Below are 25,297 nucleotides of genomic sequence, written 5' to 3'. Positions count from 1 at the left end.
AAAACAAGTTTTAGGCTTCTAGTGTGAGGATAAAAACAGGAAGCAGTACAACACCAATTACACAGCTCCAAGTAAGACAGATCCAAATCCTAGAGTACAATCCTAAATGAGAAGAAAGAGGCACACAAGGGGAATATGAATGGGAACCTCTGATTTCTAGTTGTTACAGTCCAGAAAAATAAGATCACAAACCCAGGCTATGTGGCAAATAAGACATCCCCTCTACTCCCAGCTGCAGCCCACCCCCTACCTGCACCTGTAGTGCTGACTTCTGGTTTTGTTGGAGGGATAAAGGGAGGCCAGTGTGGTGGATGCTTCAGTACCAACTCAAACATCCGTCTCTGCTGCTTTAAGATTTCCTGAATGGAAAATATACCCGAAATTAGAAAATCAAAGTCAAAGTACAAAGAAAAATTAGGTCTTACCTTTCATAATTTTCATTCCTGTAGTACAAAGGATCTATCCAGACTGCTGGGTTATGCCTCCCTTCCAGCAGATGGAGTCAGAGAGAAACTGAACAGCACCTCCCACATAACCCCACGTGCCACCTGCAATCCCTCTGTATCACTGATATCAAAGCAGAATTGATAGCCCATGTGACCAAAATATATAACGGTCTACAGTACAATAAGCAAAATCCACTTTAAAACCCAATGACTACATCAAGTTAAAAACTAAACGGGTACAACATGAAGAACAAAATGAACAATACCACCTGTAAATGTACTGAGAACCACAAACTGGTGTTACCACCTGTTAAGAAAAGAACATGAATAACTGAGCAGACTCTCCTGCACACAGGCAGGCATCTGGACTGATCCTTGGTACTACAGGAACAAAAATCATCAAGGTAAGACCTAATTTTCCTTTCCCTGTACATACCAGGATCAGTCCAGACTGCTGGGATGTACCCGAGCCATCCTAAATGGGGTGGGACCTGGAGAGCCCCACACAAAGCAGACACCAAAGGAATCCACAGCTCACATCCAATCGGTAATGCTTACCAAACATGTGCAAGGATTTCCATGTGGCCATCCGACAAATCTCTTGAGGGGAGACACTCTGCCTTTCTGCCCATGAAGCCACCTGAGAGCAAAGAAAATGCACCCAAATACCCTCTGGAACCAGGCACCCACAACATATATAGGCAGAAGCGATTGCATCCTTCAACCAGCATGCAATAGTAGTTTTGGAAGTCTAGGCCCCCCCCCCAACACAAAGAGGTGATCAGACAACCAAAACAGATTACTAACCTCCACATATCACAGTAGGACCAGACAAACATCCAACTTTCTCTGATCCTTATCCACCAGCAACAAAGCTGGTAACTCAACTGTCTGGTTAACATGGAAAGTTGATACCACCTTGGGCAGAAAGGAAGGTACCATACGAAGAGAAATACCCAAGTCAGAAATATGCATGAAAGGCTCTCGACAGGACAAAGCTTGCAGTTCTGACACCCACGGAGCCAAAGTTATAGCAATGAGGAACACTGTTTTAAGCATCAAGTCTTTAAGCGTGGCTCACTTCAAGGGTTCAAACAGAGGCCCCCCTAGGGAACAGAGAACCAAATTTAAACTCCACAAAGGACAAACCGCTCTCAATGGGGGTTTCAAATGCTTGGCCCCCTTCAAAAAACACCTCACGTCCAGGTGAGCCAAAATGGGAATACAATCAATTTTACCCCAGAGGCTACCCAAGGCCGAAACCTGAACCCAGAGCGAGCTGTAGGACAGACCCTTTCGCAATCCATCCTGCAAAAAAGACAGGATATGAACAATCGAGGCCCAACGCAGGGACAGATCGATCTTGTGACACCAGGAATCAAAGACCTTCCAAAATCAAACATAGGTAAGCGATGCAGAAGTCTTCCTGGCTCACAGAAGAATGGAGATAACGGCTTCTGAATAACCTTTCCTTCTCAACCACCACCTTTCATAAGCCAGGCTGCTAGACAGAAGCAATCTGCCTGCTCCAAAGATACTGGACCCTGCCTTAGAAGGTTGGGCAGGTAACTGAGAAGCAGTGGACCGTCCACTGCCAGGCTGATCAGATCAGCAATCCATGCCGTTCGGGCCCACTCGGGAGCCACTAAATTCACTGGGCCCCGATGAGACTATGCAACGTAATACCTTTCCAATCAGCAGCCATGGAGGAAACACAGAAGGACGCACGGCGGCCAAGGAAGAACCAAGGCATCCACTCCTTCAGACCCATGGTCCCTCCTGCGACTGAAGAAGCAAGCCACCTTTGCGTTCCAACACATCACCATCAGGTCAAGTTGAGGAGTCCCCCAGCATCTCGATATCATGACCATTGCTTCCTCCAACAATTCCCATTCCCCAGGATCCAATTGTTGTCAACTAAGGAAGTCCACCTGAACGTTGTCAACCCCGGCGACATGAGACCCTGCAATACGATCAAGGTGGTGCTCCGCCCACCTCATCAGCTTGTCTGCCTCAGATACAGGACAACTTCTGGTGCCTCCTTGCCTGTTTATGTATGCTACCGTGGTCGCATTGTCGGAGAGAATCCACACCGCCTTGTTGTGCACCATGGGGAAGAAGTGCTGCAGAGCTAATTGGACCGCTCTGGTCTCCAGCCTGTTGATGGACCTATGCACATGAGAAGGAGTCCAAAGACCCTGAGCCAACCTAGACTGGAACATTGCTCCCCAACCAGAGAGTCTGGCATCAGTCGTTACCACTGTCCATTTGGGGCTCTCAAGGTCCACCCCTTTCCGTAGGTGCTCCGGGACGAGCCACCATGCCAGGCTGGACCTGGCCGGTTCTAGTAGAGGCAAAGGGATCTGGTACTCTTCCGACTTGGGATCCCAACGCGAGAGTGGCACCCTCTGCAACAGTCTCAGGTGCGCAAAGGCCCAAGGTACTAGCCCCAGGGTGGATGCCATATATCCAAGAACCTGCAAATAATCCCACACCACTGGGGAGGGAGCGAAAGCCACCAAACTTGAAACAATGGGTCCATGAGTTCAGGTGGTAAGGAAACTTTGCTCGCCAAAGTATCAAAGTGAGCCCCCAGGAACTCTATCACCTGGGTTGGGGTCAGCTGGCTCTTGGCATAGTTGACCACCAAGCCCAACGACCAGACCACCGCCCAGCAGTGCTCCTCCAATTTCACTCGAATAAGCCAATCATCCAGGTAGGGATGAACCAAAATGCCATTCCGACGTAAGCTCGCCGCGACTACCACACGCACCTTGGTGAATACTCGAGGTGCAGTTCCCAACCCAAAAGGAAGGGCACAAAACTGATAGTGTTGATCCAGGATCATAAACCTGAGAAAACGCCGATGGCTTTTCTGGATCCCTATGTGAAGATACGCCTCCATCAGATCCAAAGCAGCCAAACATTCTCCCTTGTGGACCGCCGCAATGACCAACCAAAACATTTCCATACGGAATCGAGGCACCCGCAAGGCCTTGTTGACCTGCTTGAGACCCTAAATCGGGCAAAAGGACCCATGTTTCTTTAGCATCATGAAACAGATGGAATAGCAACCGGTCCAACGCTCCCATGGGGGAACTGGCGTGATGACTCCTAGCGCCTGCAAGCAATGCAGAGTCTGAAGGACCACCTGCTGCTTTTGTGGTGGCCCACAAGGTGGCATCAGGAAAAGATCCCAAAGGGGACGAGCAAAATCCAAACCGTAACCTCGACATATCTAGGACCCATCGATCCGATTTAACCTTGACCCATTCCTCCAGAAACATGGAAAGCCGGCCCCCTATCCTTGGGACAGAAGAATGGGTCTGCTTCTCTTCACTGGGCAGGCTTGTTGCTGGAGGCAAACGCTGAGGCCATCTGCCCCAAAAGGAATAAGACCACACCTGTGCTCTGGAGGCCTGTTCTCTAGGGTTAGACACCCCCCCCCCCAACCAGGCCGAACACGACGCTACCCCCGATAACGGCCCCAAAACGCACCCAGGGAGCAGCCTGTTCTGGCCTTGTCCTCCGGCAGCTTATAAACTTTGTAGTCACCCAATAGCTCATCCCCTAACAGCAACTTACCCCAGAAAGGGAATGACCCCAGCTGAGATTTTGACAAAGTATCCGCAGACCAGTTCCGTAACCATAACAGACGCCGTGCAGCCACCGCCGAAGACATAGTACGTGCTGAGATACACAGAAGGTCATAGACAGCTTCCATGGTATAAGCTACTGCGGACTCCATATGGGCCACCGGTTCAGCTTCCCCCGGGGGGGGGGTGACCCTGGAAAGTCAACATCTGTTGTACCCAACGCAACAAAGCCCGCTGCATCAAGCTGCTGCATGCCGCAGCCCATATACCTAAGGCGGAAACCTCAAACATGTGCTTGAATAGTACCTCCAACTTCCTATCCTGAAGGTCCTTAAGGGCTGTGCCACCAGTCACCGGAATAGTAGTATGTTTGGCTACAGCCGTGACCGCAGAGTCCACCTTCGCAACCTTAAGGAGGTCTAAGCAAGTCGATGGAAGAGGATATAACTTATCCATAGCCCTAGTGACCCTCAAGGAGGCCTCCGGGCTCTCCCACTCACGGGACACAATTTGCACGAGCTTCGGGTGGAAAGGAAAAGTCTGTGGCGGGTCGCGAAGTCCCGCTAGGGCCAAATCCCCAGTAGACACCTCTGACAAAACTTGGTACTGAGGGAACTCCAGCTCCTGGAGCACATGTAGAATCAAAGGGTCTAGTTCCTCCCGCCGAAACAGACGGAGGGCTAGGGGGGGTCATCCCTTTCCACCTGTGACACTATCCCCCTTGTCACCCGTATCGAGAACTGACAAATCCTGTAACCCTGAATCCCCCAGGTCAGGGGAAGGCAGGAACATCCCGTAACCTGGTCCTTAGAGACCTTAGTAGGGCTAGGGGACTAGCCCTACTAAGTCTCTGCTTCCATATAAGCCCTATGAATGAGGAGTACAAATTTGGATGAAAAAGGCTGCCTCCTCTTTAAGGGCCCTCCCAGGGGTGGAAACGGGGGAGGGGATGTGCCTGGCAGCGAGTCGTGCAGTCTATGCTGCAGGGAGAGGGGAGGAGGGAGCTCCTCCTCCAAATCGCTAGCATCTCCCTCCAAGGCCAACAAATTGGCCGCCACTCCCACACGATTCAGGAGCGGGCCAGGCCTCTGCTCCTCGACCTCGTGGTCACCGCGCAAAGACCTGCGCCGAGTCCTGGGCACCCCCCCCCCCCCCGGCCGAAACGGGTGGTTGCAAAGGCCCATCGCCCCCGGGGAGGCACCAGGAGCAGAGGCCTTCGCAGGAGAGCGAGAGCCACGGCTCTCCACATGATTGACACGCCATCCCCCCTCAGCATCCCGAAAGCAGCTGGGTGAAAAAAATCCACCCCCTCCGGAGGCCCAGGAGAGCGTTGGCAGGCACACTGAGGTAGGGAAGCAATCAATAAAAAAATAATGCTGCAAGATAAAAACTGCACCTGTCTTTCCCCCTCAGCTCACAGGAGGACAGCTCTGGGAGCAATCTCAGAGGAAAAAAGTACAAACCTCTCTGAAGGAGGGGGAGAGTGACCAGCCTACCCGTAAATCCCCCCCCTCATCTCACTGGGCAATGTGTGCCAGAGTCTCCGGGAACTGGCTATAGGGCAATGCCCTGCCTCACCTGTCCAACACAGCTGCTATAGAAACTGACAAAACTTTTAGGGTTTTTTTGGGGGTTTTTTTTTTTTTTTAAATGATCCAGTCAAAAAGGAAAAAGCAAGAATAAATTTATTTATTTATTTATTGTTTTTGTTATACCGAGTTTCATGATAGGCATCACATCAACCCGGTTTACAAATAACAATGGTCTCTGTTGTCTATTCTTTTGTTTTTTTTCAAACCTGGAGGGGCAAGGCCCCGGAATTTAGAAATCAGGACCGCAGGTTATGCCTCTCAATCTGCTGGAGTCAGAGACCATACAGAGGGATCGCAGGTGGCACCCCGGGTTATGTGGGAGGTGCTTTTCAGTTTCTCTCTGACTCCATCTGCTGGAAGGGAGGCATAACCCAGCAGTCTGGACTGATCCTGGTACGTACAGGGAATAGTTATTTTCTTCCTCTGTGTACCATGAATATTCATTAGTTAAATGACATCTTTACAAGTTTTACTGCTCTCGAACAATCAACATCTGAAATTGAACGCGGGGAAAGAAATAAATGTGATTACCTTTTGCACAAGGCTACACCAGTTATCAAAATCTGTTTCTTCTTTGCAAAAGAATCCCTGAAAAGGTAAGAGTTTCTATTATTTGACTTATTGCACAATGGGAAAGAATGTTGTGAGATTAAGTCAGTAATAATAGGCCCCTGCAGCCAGCTTCAAAGGGAGATACTACAAAACCAAGCAGCTGCTTATGGATTCAGCTCCAAAGTTAAGAATATTTGAGGATGACTAGCAGATACAATGTCCTTCAAAAATCATTTTTTTCTGTTCTGTACAGATAAAGAAGCACAGAACTCAGGACTGCCTAGACTCACAAACAAACATTTCATTTATTTCATTTAAAAAAATGTATTAAACGCCTAACACAGAATGGCCTAGGTGATATACAAAATAAACAGACATAATAATAAAAACAATGACATAAAAATAACATACATAAATATAAGTTTCATAGAAACTATCATAAGATATTCCAAACTATCATTAACGATATATCCCTAGAAAATCGCTGTATTACATACATGGAGTAAACTCATCAAAAAAGTTCAAAGGTTGACACACCATGAATTAATAATAGAATTAAAGCATATTAACATTGTAATTATGCACTATTAAATGCACGGGTTAACAAATAATTCTTGAGTACCATCTTGAATTTTTTAACATCATCCAACACCCGGATTTCAAAAGGGATTAAATTCCACTGGACTGGAGCCGCAATAGAAAAATAAGTTTCTCTAGTATTAAAAAGACGTGCCTGACGAACTGTAGGACTTTCTAATAAATTCAACATCACTTGGGGACTTGTGATTCTCTGTAATCCAGAAGAGCAGAGCAGAGCAGTGCTGAGCTGGACAGGATTCAAGCAGTATATGCAGCTGTGTTCTCATCAGAAAGACCAATAAATATTTCCTCTGCACTCAGGCAGGCCAAGTCACACCGGTGGGTTATGCACTCCTACCAGCAGATGGAGACAGAGACAGATTCACTGATGTCAATTGACATATAGCCCTGCCCCAATATCGGCCTGCCAGTATTCTCAGTCTCCAGCTGATGGTGGACATGAAGCTCACTAGTGGGGGATTGCCTGTTTAAAAAAAAAAAGGGAAGCAGCAGATTTGGACTCCTGAAGTGAAACCAGTCTGATCCTCTGTGCCTTTCCAGGTTTAGGCTCCAAAAAGCAAAAAAAGAGGGAGCTCAGAGGAGATTCATTGCACCCCTCCCCCATAGCAACCAGCCCAGTAGTGACTTCAGCCAGTGGAGGTCTAAGCTCAGGTAAAAAAGAAAAACAAGAGGAATAAATGGGATCTCCCCTTTCCTATCAAGCTGTTTTCCACTCAGTGCTAATCACCTCCAATCAAACTATGGGAGACTGAAGGGGAGTGGCCAACCAGCAGTGCTTCTGGCATTAGTTCGGTCGTCGTGTGCCACCATCACTGTCAGCTGCATGAGGAAAGAATAGGCCGCTGCGACAGGCGGATAAGCTGTGGCTGGATTTTCCTATGCACTCGAGTGCACGCAGTAAGGCTGCAGACTAGAGTTCCGCATGCACATACGTGTATGGGCGCAAGACAGAGGACTAGTTTCCTGCGCCCATGCGCAGGCACAACCGCACACCCTAGTGAGGCGCTTGGCAGTGTTTTAGCAGCATACAGGCAGCCGTTTCGACAGGAGGCCAGCCCTTTTGAGACAGATAATGGTGTCGAGGGCTAAAAGAATTAAGAGAAGCTTCCCAATTGTGCAGCTTGCCATACAAAGCCAGTCCCAGCTGTCGTTCTCTCTCATCACTTATGCCAGTGCTGCATGGAGGCTCAAGGAGAATTGCCCTCCAATAATTTTACCATCAATTGGAGTTCACCCCCTGCTAAATGGGGACTCGGTGGAGGGAAGCACAGGAGATGATACACTGGCCAGTGACAATTCCCCTCAACCTTGTTCCCTATGGGAGGGACATCCCCAGAGAGAGGACTAACCCTGACACCTTGGTCAGCCCCCTGGTGCCAGGGTTGGATTTGGCTTACTACTTCTCCTAGTTACAATTTTTCCAAGGTTTGCAAACCTTTTTGAGAAGGTACCCCCAGCAGACGCTAAGCAGCCCCGTAAGGAAGGAAGCATCCTAGGCCTTCCTACTCAGTGACCAAGTTGGGCAAACGTCATAAAGAGGAGAAAGGATCACAACCCAAATGATTTATTTATTTAGGTTTTTTATATACCGGCATTCATGATACAATCACATCATGCTGGTTTACATATGAACAGGGGGCGCACAATAACTTCAAACTTTAACTAAAGTGCAGAGAAAAACAGTTACAAACAACAAGGCATATTGAACTGGGCGAAGAGAGGAATGAACGGAAAGAATAACGTCAGTAAGGATGATTATACATTCCTGGAACTAGGATGACTGAGCGGGATATGATGATATGCAGAGAGATTAAGTAGGGTCCGGGAATGATCAGAACTGCACACAGTATTCAAGGTGCAGTCTCACCATGGAGCAACACAGAGGCATTAGGACATTTTCCAGTTTTGTTTTGTTTTTAATTCTTTATTTTAATTGTTAAATACAAGTATCCACTCGTGATGTAATTCAAGTACATAAAAGCATTTAAACAAGATTCTCATAAACAGGAAATCAATTATTTCTATGAACATATTTTCATATTTATGTACTCAAACTAATAAAGGAAATTCCAGGGAGAGCTAGGAAATTTTTAGAGCATTTAAGGAAAATATCATCTATCTAGCTAGACATCCTAAGCAGAACCATCACTAACATTGTTAGTGATGGTTCTGTTGTTAGTGATGGTTAGTGTTAGATGTTAGATAGTTAGTGTTAGATAGTTAGTGTTAGATGTTAGTGATGGTTAGTGATGGTTACTGTTGTTTTTAATGTTATTTGTTATTAGTATTTATTCAATTTTCTCCAAGTTCATTTTCCTGTTCCATGTAAGACTCGCATGTTAAGTCACTCCAATGTTATATGTAAACCGAAATGATTAGCAACATTGTTGCTAGAATTTCGGTATATAAAAAATGTTAAATAAATAAATAAATAAATAACATTCACTATCACACATACACAGGGTTAACTGAGAGGGTTATGAGAGTTTAGGAAGGACCTTAACTGTAAAGGATCCATAAACACATACATCTGTTGTTGATATTGTATACAACATTTACATGGAAAACTAAGTTTGAACTTAGCACCAATCCTTAATACCTCCTCTCATATTCAGGAACTGCTTCCTTCTAAGCCAGTGGTTCTCAACCCTGTCCTGGGGACCCCCCCAGCCAGTCAGGTTTTATTTATATATATATATATATATATATATATATATATAGATATATATATATATATATATATATATATATATATATATATATATATATATATCTCTCTATGTCTCTCTATATCTCTCTATATCTCTCTATGTCTCTCTATGTCTCTCTATATCTCTCTATATCTCTCTATATCTCTCTATATCTCTCTATAGCTCTCTATATCTCTCTATATCTCTCTATATCTCTCTATATCTCTCTATATCTCTCTATATCTCTCTATATCTCTCTATATCTCTCTATATCTCTATCTATCTCTATCTATCTCTATCTATCTCTATCTATCTCTATCTATATATATCTATATCTATATCTCTATCTCTATCTCTATATTTTTTTTTTTTTTTTTTTTTACTGAGTTCAAGTTGGCTGGAAGTAATGAGCTGCTGGCTGTTAATACTCATGATTCAAGTATAATCAGTTGTGCACAGCTTGTTTTTCTAGAAATACTGGCAGGCTCATGTTGTGGCAGGGCTATATGTCAGTGACATCAGCAAATCAGTGGTCTCTGTCTCCATCTGCTGGTAGGAGTGCATAACCCTTCCTTAGGAGAAAAGAAATTATCAGGTAAGAAGTAATTTCACCTTATTAAGCAACAGCACCCACTGTGGCAGATATTATCAGGAAATTATTATCCATGCTGCTAGATATTCTTAAAGGACTTCCAATGCTATAGTGAAGACAATTATGAGAATGTCCATTATTAAGATTAGAAAATGGAAGACAAAGACATTTAGAAAGGATTTGGGGGGTTTTTTTAAATGGATATCAGAAACCCAACAAGATGCAGTAAACTGGCCAAGCTATCTTTTTCCAATGCCCACTGAACAATTACATTTTCTGTTGGAGACGAGGGCTGTATTGGGCTTTCTGGTGCACCAGTCCCCCTTCCTCGGTACTTACTAAAGCCACAGAAGGATCCAAGTTCATGATCTTCATTTTGTGGGGGGCTCGCTGGCAGTGGTAGCTCTGATCATGAATCAAGCCAGTCTCCTCTGAATCTACAAAGGTCTGGGTAGTATGAGGGTCCAAGTAAATCAGCTCTTCTCCTGCATGGGTAAGTGTACAAACACACTGAGCTTGTTAAAGAAATTAGCAGCCCTGGCATATTCCAGCCAGTAATCAAAGAGTGTAACAGAACCAAATTCTGAGTTTCTAATTTTGGATAATATAGCTCAGGTGCTACTTCCCCCCAAAGCGATCCCACCAGTCCTGCTGGATCTAAGATGCTCAACTTCACAAGTGTCCTTCACTAAACGTGAACAAGGTAGGCATGCAAGGACAGGCAGGACCCTGCACGTGTGCATATGTACCTAGAGATCGCCTATGCAATGTATCGATAGGACACCAGGCGCTGGCTACAAAGGAGCCTGCAAGGCCATGTTTATCTGACCATCGCGTCATCTCCGGGCACTGAAGTCTCAGAGCACCCACTCTTGTGTCTAATAGCTAAACACAGGATCTTTCTTGGCTGACAGGACCCTTACGTGCCGTATTTCAAACTATGCAGAAAAGATACTGCTGCCTGGGTGGTATGGCTGCTTGCTGAAATCTCAGATTTTGTGGTATGGCACAGTACTTCTAGACCATGCTTAGGATAAAAGCTTTGACACACGGCCATGCATACTTTGAGCAGCGCTACAGTATTGGTTTCAGCAGTTTGTGCTATTTCTTACCTGAAAATCCTATGAAATAATAAGCATTATTTGGTTTTCCTCCTAATGCCCCCAGGGACTGTGGCATCTTAAAACACTCCTAGAGAGGCAAAGAAACAGCCTTGGTTGTTCCATGCTATGCTTTTCACAGGCCCAGATAAGCAAAAGGCATTCGAAGTCCCTACCTTGAATGCAGCGATATAGATAGGGTTAATGTGGTTTATCCCTAGTCGCAGAGGTACAATCAACAACAAAGGCTTCCAGCCTGTGCAATACGAAGAGGTGGTTTTGTTTCTGTTGAATGTACTGCCCTGGGCAGCTCCACCTGCAGAAAGATACTTGCACATTTTTTCTGGGAAAAGAAAAGATTTAATAAAATACAGCAATTTAATATGTGCCTACTGTAAGTAATGCATTTGCTGATATAAATGAAAGGTAGTCCTGGGAGCTCAGGGTCAAAAGGCTAAATTCAAATCTTGAACCTACTGTTTAAAATACAGGGGTACTGTAGAAAGAGGAGTCCACCCTCCCCCACCCAGCATAAGCTGACATACTCAGTACCTCTGAATGCCCTGTACTGGTAAATCCATTTCCACAGATTGAGGAGAAAAGGTTAGCCACTCTGGCAGATGCAACCTCCTCTACAGGCTGTTTCTGAACGAGTGCCTGCCTGCCTGCCTGTCATTTCTAAGATGGAAGATTCCAAGAAAAAGATCTTCTCAGGTTTGTCCACAGTCAACAGGAAAAACTTTAAGCTCAATAAAAATAATCTTATAGCCCACCTTATCTCCAGTTCTAAGTAGGTAGCAAACCATAAATAAAACTACATAAAACAATCAAAGCTAATCTCCTATGCAAGAACTTCATTTGTCTTCCCCCTGAAGGTTAAATGGGATATATATACACACACACACACACACACACACACACACACACCATCATTTAGTGTGACACAGGGCTGCCATGCATTCCTAGTTAAGAATATAAGAACAGATCAGCACTGTCATCATTATACAGTGCCTCTGCATTTGGAAACTGTAAGGGATACATAAACTGAATGGATGGGCAGACTAGATGCTGATAAATTTGGGAAACAGTGGAATATAGTTTAAAAAAAAAAGTGGGCCATAGGGTCTTTTTCTGCCGTTATGTTTCTATATTTCTATGAAATGTCAATTTTCAAAGACAATGCTGCAGTTTTATATTTGTAACATAGGTGCTTGTAATTAATTCCAACACCACCATAACAGGAACCTCTGCGTCTAACACTACTGCAGGGATGGGAGCTGTGTGTGTGGGGGAGAAGTCCTCATCTGCCATCATATTCTGTGTTTCTATCGAGGAGGGGCTGCACGTACACGGGCGAATCGAAGGCCAAGCTCCTGCTACTATAGCAGTGCATTAGAAATGTATTTTAAAAACTGCTTTCTAAAACAAGCGCCATTTCTAAAATTCCAGCTTCCTTTGATAAATTATTGGGGTAACATGCTTAGCGAAATCTGCAGTGCTCTTCAACGGTCAGCGACAGACATTCTTGCTCTGGTGCTATTTCCAGTAAAACTTATAATACAGTAGCCACTTCAGAACATCTGGCTAATATAGAAAAACAACAGAATGCAATTAAAAATAAAATAAATGCATATCTTACTGATGTCTTCAATCACCACCGTATTGTCCATCGATACATAAACTGCCAAAGAATTCCATTCGTCAAACAGCGCGAGTTTTCTGTGAAATATTTTGAAGTTGTGATTACTATGAGGAAAGGCTACTCAAGGCATGGCCTTGTGGTTAGAGCTGCCGCACTAGCTGGAGGTTTCCTAAATATCAACATGGCAGCTTCTGGATTCCGTTGCTCTCTCTTTCGATCGTGTGTTTGGGACTCTTCTTGTTTGTCAAAATGGTTTACCCCTTTTCTTATGTTCATGACCCCAGTTTAAAGAATATAAACCAAACCACTCTACAAGTGTAGGAAAATTGGTTCTTACCTGCTAATTTTCATTCCTGAATACCACAGATCAGTCTAGACAAGTGGATTCTGCATCCCTACCAGCAGATGGAGGCAGAGAACAAAACTTTTCAGGCACTGCCTCATATCCGAGAGTGGCACCTGCAGTCCCCTCAGTATTGAATTGTACAAAAGCCAAGATGAATTCCTCCAAACCAAAATCCCCCAAATGACTTCCATCTGGGTCGAGCATAGCAGGAAGTTGGAACCAGAGATCCCCTCTTCTAAAGACAAGAGAAAAGGCAAACCTTAACTGTAACAAAAATTTTGCAACTGTGCAAATACAACAGTATTGGGCATAATCAGAATTCAGAAGCAAGGAAGGTCTTTCGACAAAAGCTGGGGCTGGGCTTCTGGACTGATCTGTGGTATTCCAGGAATGAAAATTAGCAGGTAAGAACCAAATTTTCCTTTCCTATTCATACCCCAGATCAGTGCAGACAAGTGGGATGTACCTAAGCCCCTCTACACTGGGCGAGAACCTGAAAAACCCACAGGCAGCACACTCTCCCCAAACGTAGTAGCCTCTTCTGGTGCCCGCACATCCAGACTAATTCTTGGCGAAGACCAAGCATTACAGTCTGGACCAAGCTGCAAAGACCAAGCTGCAGCCCAACAAATCTCCTGTGGAGAAACTATGACACTCTGCCCAGGAAGCAGCCTGCACCCTTGCCGAATGCACTCACCACCCCACTGGAGATATAGTCCAACAGAATTGCTTCCTTCAGCCAGCACGTAATTGTGCTCTTAGAAGCCTTACATCCTCTTTGGTCCACTGAACAAAACAAAAAGATGATCAGACTTCCTAAAGTCACTAGTGAACGTCCAATAAGTGAAGTTCCTTCGCATGGGGCTCATATTGTGCCAAATTTGGAAACGCTGTCAACTCTACCATCTGATTGAGAAGGAAGGAGGATACCACCTTAGGTGAAAAGGACGAACTATATGGAGTGACATTTCGTCATCCGAAATTCTCAAAAAAAAAAAGAAAAAAAAGAAAAAGTTCCCTTCACAATAGTGCTTGGAGCTCCAAAATCCACCTAGCTGAAAAAATGGCCACCAGAAAAAAAAACATGTCTTCAAGGAAAGACCCTTTAAAGACACCCTTCTCAGCTGCTCAAAGGGAAATCCACAAAGGACCTGAAACACCAGACTAAGGCTCCACAGCGAGCATATCCTACGAGTCAAAAGACGCAAATGCTTCTTCCCCTTGAGGAAGTGAACAATGTCCGGAAGAGATGCCAACAGACTCCTGTGAATCTTACCTTGAAAACAGCCCAAAGCTGCCACTTACTCTCGGAGCAAGATATAAGCCAAACCCTTGGCCAGTCCACTTTGCAAAAGGCTAAGGACCTGAAAACCATCCACCTGCAAAGAAAATATACCATTCTCCAAGCACCAGGCCTCAAAAACTCTCTGCACCCTATCTGCCAGAGAAGTAGAGAGTCTCCTAGCTTGAAGTAAAGCCATAATTACTGGCTCCAAATATCCCTTCTAGTGAAATAAACACCTCTCAAAAGCCAAGCCACTAGACAAAAGTGAACCGCCTGCTCCGAAAAGATGGGCTCCTCATGCACTCACCCCTGCAGGTGCCTCAATCACAGGGGCCCATCGACCCCCATGCAAAAGAGATCTGCAAAGTAGGGATGACATGGCTACTCTGGAGCCACCAGAATCAACCTGTCTGGATGTTGTTTTATGTGATGTAACACTCGACCTACGAGAGGTCACAAGGGAAACATACAGCCGAAGTCTCAATGCCAAGGGTGAACCAAAGCACCAATCCCTTCAGAACAGACTTCCCCTCTATGACTGAAAAACTTTTCCCTTTTGGCATTTCCTTGAGACGTCATGAGATCTAGATGGGGCTTGCCCCACCTCTGCTGAATGAGGGCAAAGGCTTCTGCTAACAATACCCACTCCCCCAGATCCAACTGCCATCTGCTGAGAAAGTCTGCTTACACGTTGTCCACTCCAGCCACGTTGATAGGTCAGGTATTCCTTCCAGTTGAACTTTCGCAGAGACAAAACTCCTGGGCCTCCCGAACCACCACAACTCTTCATTCCTTCCTGACGATAGACATACACCACAATCGCTGCACTGTCAGAAAACCCCTCACGGAACATCCCTGAACTTGTGAAAGAAAGGCAACTAACACTCTGCAAACTGCTCCTGTCTCTAGGCGGTTTATCGACCAAGTCGCTTCCACTGGCAACCGCAGACCTTGGACCAACCGCCCTTGACAAACCACCCAGAGGCTGGCATTACTACCACCCAGTCCGGAACCTCCAGATGCATCCCTTTCACTAAATTGGGTCACGACAGCCACCACAAGAGACTGGACCCAAATTCCTCCTGAAGTGGTAAAGGATAGCTAATGTAACCCCAATATTTAAAAAGGGTTCCAGAGGCGATCCGGGAAACTTACAGACCGGTTAGCCTGACTTCAGTGCCAGGAAAAATAGTGGAGAGTGTTCTAAACATCAAAATCACAGAACATATAGAAAGACATGGTTTAATGGAACAAAGTCAGCATGGATTTACCCAGGGCAAGTCTTGCCTCACAAATCTGCTTCACTTTTTTGAAGGAGTTATTAAACATGTGGATAAAGGTGAACCGGTAGATGTAGTGTGCTTGGATTTTCAGAAGGCGTTTGATAAAGTTCCTCATGAGAGGCTTCTAGGAAAAGTAAAAAGTCATGGGATAGGTGGCGATGTCCTTTCGTGGCTTACAAATTGGCTAAAAGAAAGGAAACAGAGTAGCATTAAATGGACAATTTTCTCAGTGTAAGGGAGTGGGCAGTGGAGTGCCTCAGGGATCTGTATTGCGACCCTTACTTTTCAATATATTTATAAGTGATCTGGAAAGAAATAAGACATGTGAGTTAATCAAATTTGCAGATGATACAAAATTGTTCAGAGTAGTTAAATCACAAGCAGATTGTGATAAATTGCAGGAAGACCTTGTGAGACTGGAAAATTGGGCATCGAAATGGCAGATGAAATTTAATGTGGTTAAGTCCAAGGTGATGCATATAGGGAAAAATAACCCATGCTATAATTACACAATGTTAGGTTCCATATTAGGTGCTACAACCCAAGAAAGAGATCTAGGTGTCATAGTGGATAACACATTGAAATCATCGGTTCAGTGTGCTGCGGCAGTCAAAAAAGCAAACAGAATGTTGGAAATTATTAGAAAAGGAATGATGAATAAAACGGAAAATGTCATAATGCCTCTGTATCGCTCCATGGTGAGACCGCACCTTGAATACTGTGTACAATTCTGGTCGCCGCATCTCAAAAAAGATATAATTGCGATGGAGAAGGTACAGAGAAGGGCTATCAAAATGATAAGGGGAATGGAACAACTCCCCTATGAGGAAAGACTAAAGAGGTTAGGACTTTTCAGCTTAGAGAAGAGACGGCTGAGGGGGGATATGATAGAGATGTTTAAAATCATGAGAGGTCTAGAACGGGTAGATGTGAATCGGTTATTTACTCTTTCGGATAATAGAAAGACTAGGGGGCACTCCATGAAGTTAGAAGTAGCACATTTAAAATTAATTGGAGAACGTTCTTTTTTACTCAACTAAACTCTGGAATTTGTTGCCAGAGGATGTGGTTAGTGCAGTTAGTATAGCTGTGTTTAAAAAAGGATTGGATAAGTTCTTGGAGGAGAAGTTCATTACCTGCTATTAAGTTGACTAAGAAAATAGCCCCTGCTATTACTAGCAACAGGAACATGGAATAGACTTAGTGTTTAGGTACTTGCCAGGATTGGCCACTTTTGGAAACAGGATGCTGGGCTTGATGGACCCTTGGCCTGACCCAGTATGACATGTTCTTATGTTCTCCGACAACTGATCCTAACTAGAGAGGAGCGCCATCTGAAGAGGCGACATGTGAGCAAAGACCCACAGAACCAACTCCAGCATAGATGCCATAGACCCCAGAACTTTCATATAATCCCAGACTCGGTACCAAAGAAATCTGTAGGCAAAGCACTTGAGCTTGCAACTTGTCTGCCCTCTCTGAGATCAGGAAAACCTTGCCTAGCTGGGTATTGAACTGTAACCCCAGATACTCCAACAACTGAGACGGTTCCAGGCGACTCTTTGCCAGGATGATCACCCAACCCAAAAAGCGTCAGATCTCCATGACATGATTGACCTACTGATGGCATTTCTTCTGCCTTCGCTTAGATGAGTCAGTTATCCAGGTAGTGAAGTACTAGAATCCCTTTTGAGAACTGCTGCTACCACCACCATCACTCTCACAAATGTCCATGGCGCTGTCACCAACCAAGGAAGGACTGGAAACTGAAAATGCTCACCCAAGACTATGAACCGAATATATTTCTGATGATTCACATGAATAGGAATGTGGAGGTATGTCTCCATAAGGCCCAAGGACACAAGAAACTCTTTGTGATCCGCCGCTATCACTGTCCGCAGAGTCTCCATGCGAAAAACAGGGTACCCAAAGCACCGTATTGACCTTCTGCAGATCAAGAATGGGCCGGAAAGTACTCTCTTTCTTAGGGACCACCACAAAGTACATGGAGTACCTCACAAGGCCACGTTCCTTCAACAGAACTGGAAAAATGGCATTCAACTGCTGTAATCACCACCACGTGCCTCACCCTCAAAAAAGCCCACCTCACATCAACAAGGGACCGTGCCCTATCAATAGCAGGCCCCACTCACTGGAATGCTCTACTGACAAACCTCCGCCTCGAGCCCTGCCCATACAAATTCAGGAAAATGCTGAAAACTTGGCTTTTCCACCAGGCATATCCTGACTAGTTCCCTTTACCATTGCCACCTTCACCTCACCTTGCAATACAGATTCCGCAAATCGCTAAGCACCGAAACCCTCCTCATCTCTCTCACAGTCCACCTCATTATGGGCCTGGACAAAGGACTCCTTCCTGCTAGTACTTCTTGACATCTCGGCGGCATTCGACACTGTGAACCACTCCATCCTCCTAAAGCGACTATCTGACATTGGGTAACAGGAATGGCCTTCAGATGGTTCGATTCTTCTCTCAGTAATAGAGGCTATAAAGTCAAAATAAATAAAGAATCCCTGTGCATCAATTCTTCACTAGGAGTACCTCAGGGCTCTTCTCTGTCCCCCACCCTCTTCAATATCTACCTCCTTCCCCTCTGCCAGCTGCTAACAAGCCTAAAACTAAAACACTATCTGTACGCAGATGACGTACAAATCCTGATCCCTATAAATGAATCCTTAAACGAAAACACTTAAGTTTTGGGACAACTGCCTCCAAGCTATCAACCTCCTTCTCACAAGCCTAAACCTGGTACTTATCTCAGCCAAGACGGATCTCCTATCTCCTGACTACAATGATATCCCTCAGCTGACCCACCCCCAACACCTTGGTCACCCAAGCTAGAGATCTTGGAGTGATAATTGACAACCATCTGAACCTAAAGAAGTTCAATCACACAACCAAGGCCTGCTTCTATAAACTACAGGTGCTAAAAAGACTTAAACCTCTTCTACATTTTCATGACTTCAGAACTGTCCTCCAAGCCATTCTATTTTCCAAGATAGACTACTGTAACTCCCTTCTGCTGGGTCTCCCTGCCTTCTCCACTAAACCTCTTCAGATGCTCCAAAACGCGGCCGCTAGAATCTGACAAATACCAACAGCAGAGACCATATCACGCCCATCCTCAGAAATCTGCACTGGCTACCAATAAACTTTAGAATCCTACACAAGTCCCTCATCATTCATAAAACCATTCACAACCAGGTCCCCATCGACCTTCAATTCCCACTCAGACTCCACACCTCTTCAAGACCTATCAGAGAAGCCTACAAAGGATCCCTGCACACCCCTTCAACCAAATCCACCCATCATTCAGCCACTAGAGAACGGGCCCTCTCGACAGCAGGACCAGCCATCTGGAATGCTATCACCCCAGACTCAGACAGGAACCCTGTCTGTTGACTTTCAGAAAAAAACTCAAGACCTGGCTGTTCCAACAAGCCTTCCCCTAACTCAGGCCCATCTCAGCTATTCCACAGTTCATATACTAATGCCACTTATTCAGTGCACTCCATGATATATGATTCGTTTCAGTTACCAAGTTTATCTTCTGCTTCTGGCTTCTTCATCTCCCTAGTTCCACTGCCCTTGTTTATTGTAACTTTGCCTCTTCTTCAATGTTAATGTTACAACCCCCTGTTCCATGTAAACCGATATATGATATGATCTGTATCATGAATGTCAGTATAAAAAAGTACTAAATAAATAAAATAATTAACCCTCGCCGCCCTTAGCACTATGTAAATATGTACTATGTAAATAGCCCGTTACCGTTTAAATCTAATGCCTGTAATTTTCAATACTCTCTGCACTATGTATTTACTCTCTCCCGTTTCCCCTCCCTGTTGATTGTACTTTCAGCCTATTAGTTGCAATGTGAACCGGTATGATGTTTGCATACTAATGCTGGTATATAAAAGCTTCAAATAAATAAATAAATGTTAATATGTAAATATCTTTAACCCTTTAGTTTCAACTTTTCAGGTTCACATGTAGAGCCTCCTAGCTGCAGCACCTGTGTTGCAAATTGTTACTCTTGTTGCTCCCCTTTCCCCCCTCCCTGTTTTTTGTATTTTCCACCTTTTGTTCAGATGTAAACAGATATGTTGTGCCCTCTAATGTCGGTATAAAAAAAAAGCTGTTAAATAAATCACCTAGAACTCTCTGATCAGGCGCATAAATTCTAAAGCATAGCCATCTCTGATCACCTCCAGAACCCACTGATCAGACTTAATCCTGTTCCACTCCTCGTAAAACAGAAAACCTGCCGCTGATGGCTTTCAGAGAAGTGGGCCGAAAGCATCTCGGGAAGGCTTGCGGGCTCCACAACAGGACTGTTGACTTCATGTCCCTTGCTTCTGAGGGAATGCGACCGAAGATCTGCTGACCCAAAAACACGCCTCATGTCCCGAAAGCTAGAAAGTGGCAGAAAATTCTTCTTGCCAGGCTTAACATCTTCAGGCAACAGCTTGCCTTTGAAGGGGAGATTACAGAGTTGCACTTTGGACCACGTCTGCCAACTAATTGCACAACCACAGGAGCCTCCATGCTGCCATAGCTGAAACCATATTTCGAGCTGTCTGCACCATATCGTACCGGGCATCAAGTTGCCTCGGAGTCTGTCAAAGCTCCTGTCTTCGCCTCCTGCACCCAAAGACAAGCTCCTTGCCTCAGGCTAGCCCAGACAGCTGCTAGAAGACTCTTCAATAAGATCTACCAACTTTCAATCTTGAATGTCTTTCAATGCCATTGACCCTACGACCGGGATGGTCATCTTTTTTGGTCATCAGACACAGCTGCATCCACATTTGGAAGCTTCCAGAGCTCCAAGATCACTTCAGGCAAGGCATACAGCTTGACCATGGCTCTAGCCACCTTCAGACCGGTCTTCAGAGAATCCCATTTGCAGTCAATCAGCTTCTTCGCCTTCTCTGGCAAAAAAAACAAAAAAAAGGCCTTAGGTGGCCCACGCAAGTCATCCAAGACAGGATGACCCCTTAATATTCTGAGTCTTCCGGCGTGACCCTGATTCCAAGCTCCTCTCACACATGGGAAAAGACAGGATGCCGTTCCTCTTTACAGAACAACCTCACCATCCGTGGCAGAAACCTTATCTGCATCAAGGTCATCACCTGATGGTACCGCCTCAGGATCAAAGCCCAGATCTTGAGGACCCTTTCTGGAGACCATCACCATCGGAATCATCCAAAGTCCCCACATTGGATGGTCCAAAGTGCAACCACAAGGTTGGTTTAGTCCACATCTAAACCAACCTTGTGGCCCAGACCAAGGAGGTGATGGAACCCCCCCCACCCAGTCCTGTCCATGCATCTGCCTCAGGCTTCCTAGCTGAGCACTGAGACTTCTGGGAGGTCGCACACTTAGTTGCCACCCCTTTCCTTGCCTTATAAACTCAGCAGAAGGACAAATATTTGAGAAAAAACTCCTCCGAATCAGAGGACCCTTTGTCCATTCCATCCTTCTCTCTGCTCCCAATCTCCCCATGTCCTCTCTTGAGTGCAGTTGCACTGAGGGACAGCAGTAGAAGGGGAGCCTCTAAACTCCCTCGCTGCTGCCCTCCCTCTGCGATGTGCAGTTAAATAGCCATCTCCTCAGATCCCGCCCCCCCCCCCCCCCAGGCCTCCTTTGTGGGTCCTGACGATCGGGTGCAACATTTACTCTCCCTGTGCTTCCCGCAGAGGTGTCTTCCTCTCTGGCACACAAAGCAGCCAAATTGAGGCATGACTGCATCATACCACAGGCCCTGCACTCTTTCCCGCATCTCGCAGGAGGCGCAATGCTGCAGCCGCAGCTGAATGCTAAAAATAGCCCCGAGCTGCGCTCGCCTCTAGGGTCCCTCCTGGTGCTGTCCCAGACTCCCAGAGCTGCTGCTGTGGTGAGAAAACTTCCCTTATTCACCCCCAGTGATTGCCAATGAAAGGAAATGCAGCCTGACCCCCTGCTTCTGCCACATGCTCCTCTGAGCTCTTTTTTCTTCTTAAAGGAGCAGAGAGCAAAAAAAGGGGAAGTAATAAAAGGGAATACCTTCCCTGCTTCTAGCTGCTCCTGCTGATAATTGGAGGTGAGGATCTCAGAGGGAGTGAGGAAACCAGGACCCCTGGCTTTCCTCCCTCTGGAAGGGGAGGGCCAAGGCAGATCAGGGATTAACCAATCCCCCGCTTGCCCTGCTCTACCTGAGGGATGGCCCCACTAAGGAACCTTGCACCTCAGGGAGCCTCTTCTTTCTTCTCTTCAAAAATATCACTATCTTCTTTTTTTAAACTCCAGACTGCAGGTTTGCACCTCTATCTGCTGGAGACAGAGAAATACTGAGGGACTGCAGGTGGCATCTGTCCCTTCTTCCTTTACAGTCTGCTGGAGACAGAGAAATACTGCGGGACTGCAGGTGGGCAATCTGTCCCTTCTTCCTTTACCGTCTGCTGGAGACAGAGAAATACTGAGGGACTGCAGGTGGCATCTGTCCCTTCTTCCTTTACCGTCTGCTGGAGACAGAGAAATACTGCGGGACTGCAGGTGGCATCTGTCCCTTCTTCCTTTACCGTCTGCTGGAGACAGAGAAATACTGAGGGACTGCAGGTGGCATCTGTCCCTTCTTCCTTTACCGTCTGCTGGAGACAGAGAAATACTGAGGGACTGCAGGTGGCACTCTCGGATATGAGGCAGTGCCTCAACGTTTTTAGCTCTGCCTCCATCTGCTGGTAGGGATGTACAACCCACTTGTCTGGACTGATCTGGGATATGAAAAGAAACTGTATGTGATCCCACCCCCCCCCCCCCCCCCCCCAGCTCAGGTACATCTCAACTCACATTCATAATGGTGGGAATGGCTTAGGAGCTTTCAAATTCTGTAAACCTGACTAGCTCCTTAGAATGAAACAAACTACAGTGAGAAAGAGGGAGAGCAGAAGGATTTTATTTAACTGACAAAGGTATGACCTCATTTTCTGTTACCAGCGCTGCTGCTGCTTTCATATCCGATGAGATAAGAAGGTAACAGGCTAGGCTTGTAGAAATATTTTTACTGTAAGAAACAGTGGCATGCATACAAGGAAGTACGCCCCGGAGCTGAACGATCCCATCTGGCAGAATAAAATAAATTGTGGATTGTAGGCAAGGCCAGAACTGGCCCATCTGCTTTAGAGCTAGATTCTGGTGACCAGGACAAGATGAGGTTATGATTTCAAATTTCCATCACTGAAAACCAGCCCCACCCAGCACTGGCACTCGTCACCGACAGCACCAGCATCTCCAGAGAAGGTTGGATCATTTTCCCCCCGAGGGAGTCAGTAGGAAAGCTGTTCTATAAGTAAAGCAAGGACTCCAGTTTCTACTGCACCTTCCTCAGCTACTGAACTTACAAGGAAAATATGTTACCAACAGTTTAATAAATGCTAAAAAGAAAAATGTAACAACTTTGATAGAAGGCAAGTGTTCTGTTTTACATTGCTCTCATGGTTTGACAAAGATGATGTAAAACACCTGGATCCTAACTCGGCGAAGGCTTTTCCCTGCTCTCCTATCCCGCCACTGCCGTGGGGGGAGCCATTAGTTCTAGAAAAATAATTAGCAGAGCTGTTTCACTTACTTTAGAACTTGGGCAACTGTGTTTGGTCCAAACCACTCCCCTATTGACTTCCCTTCTCCGACACCCATCTGTGCTGTTTTGTTTAAAAGAAAATGAAGAACATAAAATCTTTCAGGCTTTAGCATACCATTTCATCTAGAATCATTCTACAGACACGGATGCTGCTTTCCCCTGGCCTGTCAGGGCTAGTATTCCTAGCCTCACATTTCAGTGATTCTTACAGCTGCATATCCGGCGTCCTATCACATGCTTATTATTCAATCTTTCTATTCAAAGCCTCTAGTGCAGGACTTAACTTCCTCTCCCATGAATTACTAGCACTGTTAAGGGGAACTTGCACAAGACTCCAGTCTTCACGGCAGCAGTGGCCAGACTAACCTGAAGCATCTTAAATTCTTTATGTGAATCCAAATATTTTCCATTCGTGTCAACCAACCTGCACCTTTGCATGTTCTGTAAATTACAGCCATCACCATCAAGTGCAGCCTGTGCAATAGCTGACATTTGGCATTGCAAGACACTTATTACTAGGAAAATGGGGGGGGGGGGGAACCTACAACAGAAGTCATTGAGCCTCCAAGCTCATCCGGTGAAACGCTTAGGGTCCAATTCAAACAGAGCCACGCTCTGGAGCTTTATTCATCAATCAGGCCCGTTTGGTATCTATCAGTAAACTAAATCCCCACCAGATGCTCTGCATACTCTAGGAGAGTTGCTGCATTTTTCCCTTTGCAATGCTGCTGCCATTCAATCTGCTATATCTGAGCAGATCTTTTCCCAAGAAGCCAACGTATTAAACTGCGCTTAACATTGCCCGAGTGCAAGGGCACGCTTATAAGCCTAGCAGGTAAAACACACATGAGCTTTACAGACTTCACCGCAAACACATTACTACACCTCCCCAAGGTGTACTTAAAATATGTGAAGCTGCTATAATGCATACGTTAGTGCTACATTCATAGCTCATGAGCTGCCTTGCATACTTTGGAAAACAGTGGCTTACTAGTAAGGATGTTGGTGCTTAAACTAGCAAAAGCTAAAGCACATGTTTAAAACAACAAAAAAAAAAAAAAGCACCGTTTGTGAGATCTGACTGTGCATGCACCAGAGTTAGCAGGATGTGCCCAAACCTAGTGAACGCACACGGACCAGGCATGTAACTTCTTTTGTGAGTGTAAGCACTGTTCAGTTTTACTCTTAGGGCCTGATTTTCAAAAGCATTTACATGCTTAAAACTAGGATTTATAAGTGAGCTTTGGAAAATTGCTACAATATGTGCCATTGAATTGTCAATAGGTTTTACCCATATTACATGCATTTAACACAGTTAAATGGCTTTTGAAAATTGCTTTGCTAGTATGTTACATTTACATGTGTAATTCCTTTAAAAATTCACCTGTTAGCCTCTTATTCTGAGGAGGCCTCTGAAAAATCAACTCTGAGTCTCCCCAAATGCTACTTTCATTTAATAATAATAATGCTAATAGTTTCATTATACATTATTTCCAACTGTGTTCAAAGCATGGTATAACATTACAAAAACAAAGCATATATTGATATTCATATATTACCCAGATAAATGCAAAGTTCTGAATATTAAATTATCAGGCTGAAATTTATACAGATGGGTGGGAAGCATTTTGAAGGTGTCAGGATGGATTTGAGTTACCCAAATAACTTATCTGGCTAACTCCGATAACTGGAGTTTACTGAACTGGAGAAATTACTTACCTGATAATTTCGTTTTCCTTAGTGTAGACAGATGGACTCAGGACCAATGGATATAGTGTACTCCTGTTAGTAGTTGGAGACAGATCAGATTTCAATCTGACGTCAGCCCCTAGTACATATACCCCTGCAGGAAGTGCAGCTCTTCAGTATTCTCCTCGAAAAGCATCGTGGATATATGTATTTGATTGAAAATATAGTAAAACACATCAACTCC

The 25,297-nt window shown here is 45.2% G+C and overlaps 1 protein-coding gene across 3 annotated transcripts in view; it reads right to left on the bottom strand.

The window, feature by feature from the left end:
* ATG4A (autophagy related 4A cysteine peptidase) overlaps nucleotides 1-25,297 on the bottom strand; it is an 84,950-nt gene that overhangs the window by 7,762 nt on the left and 51,891 nt on the right. The window contains exons 6-12 of one of the 3 annotated variants that reach the window (XM_029586043.1): nucleotides 23,353-23,425; nucleotides 12,808-12,887; nucleotides 11,345-11,484; nucleotides 11,181-11,259; nucleotides 10,408-10,553; nucleotides 6,166-6,222; nucleotides 251-359 (exon numbers count right to left, since the gene is read on the bottom strand). In XM_029586043.1, coding sequence (XP_029441903.1) covers nucleotides 251-359; nucleotides 6,166-6,222; nucleotides 10,408-10,553; nucleotides 11,181-11,259; nucleotides 11,345-11,484; nucleotides 12,808-12,887; nucleotides 23,353-23,425 — 684 coding nt within the window. Of the gene's footprint in view, nucleotides 1-250; nucleotides 360-6,165; nucleotides 6,223-10,407; nucleotides 10,554-11,180; nucleotides 11,260-11,344; nucleotides 11,512-12,807; nucleotides 12,888-23,352; nucleotides 23,426-25,297 lie in introns of all 3 variants that reach the window. The other 2 variants (XM_029586041.1, XM_029586040.1) reach the window with 2 other exon arrangements.

The sequence above is a fragment of the Rhinatrema bivittatum genome, unplaced genomic scaffold (assembly GCF_901001135.1).
Source record: "Rhinatrema bivittatum unplaced genomic scaffold, aRhiBiv1.1, whole genome shotgun sequence".
Lineage (NCBI taxonomy): Eukaryota > Metazoa > Chordata > Amphibia > Gymnophiona > Rhinatrematidae > Rhinatrema > Rhinatrema bivittatum.
The sequence above is the reverse complement of the archived record's forward strand: the minus strand, read 5'-3'. Positions and strand labels throughout refer to the sequence as shown.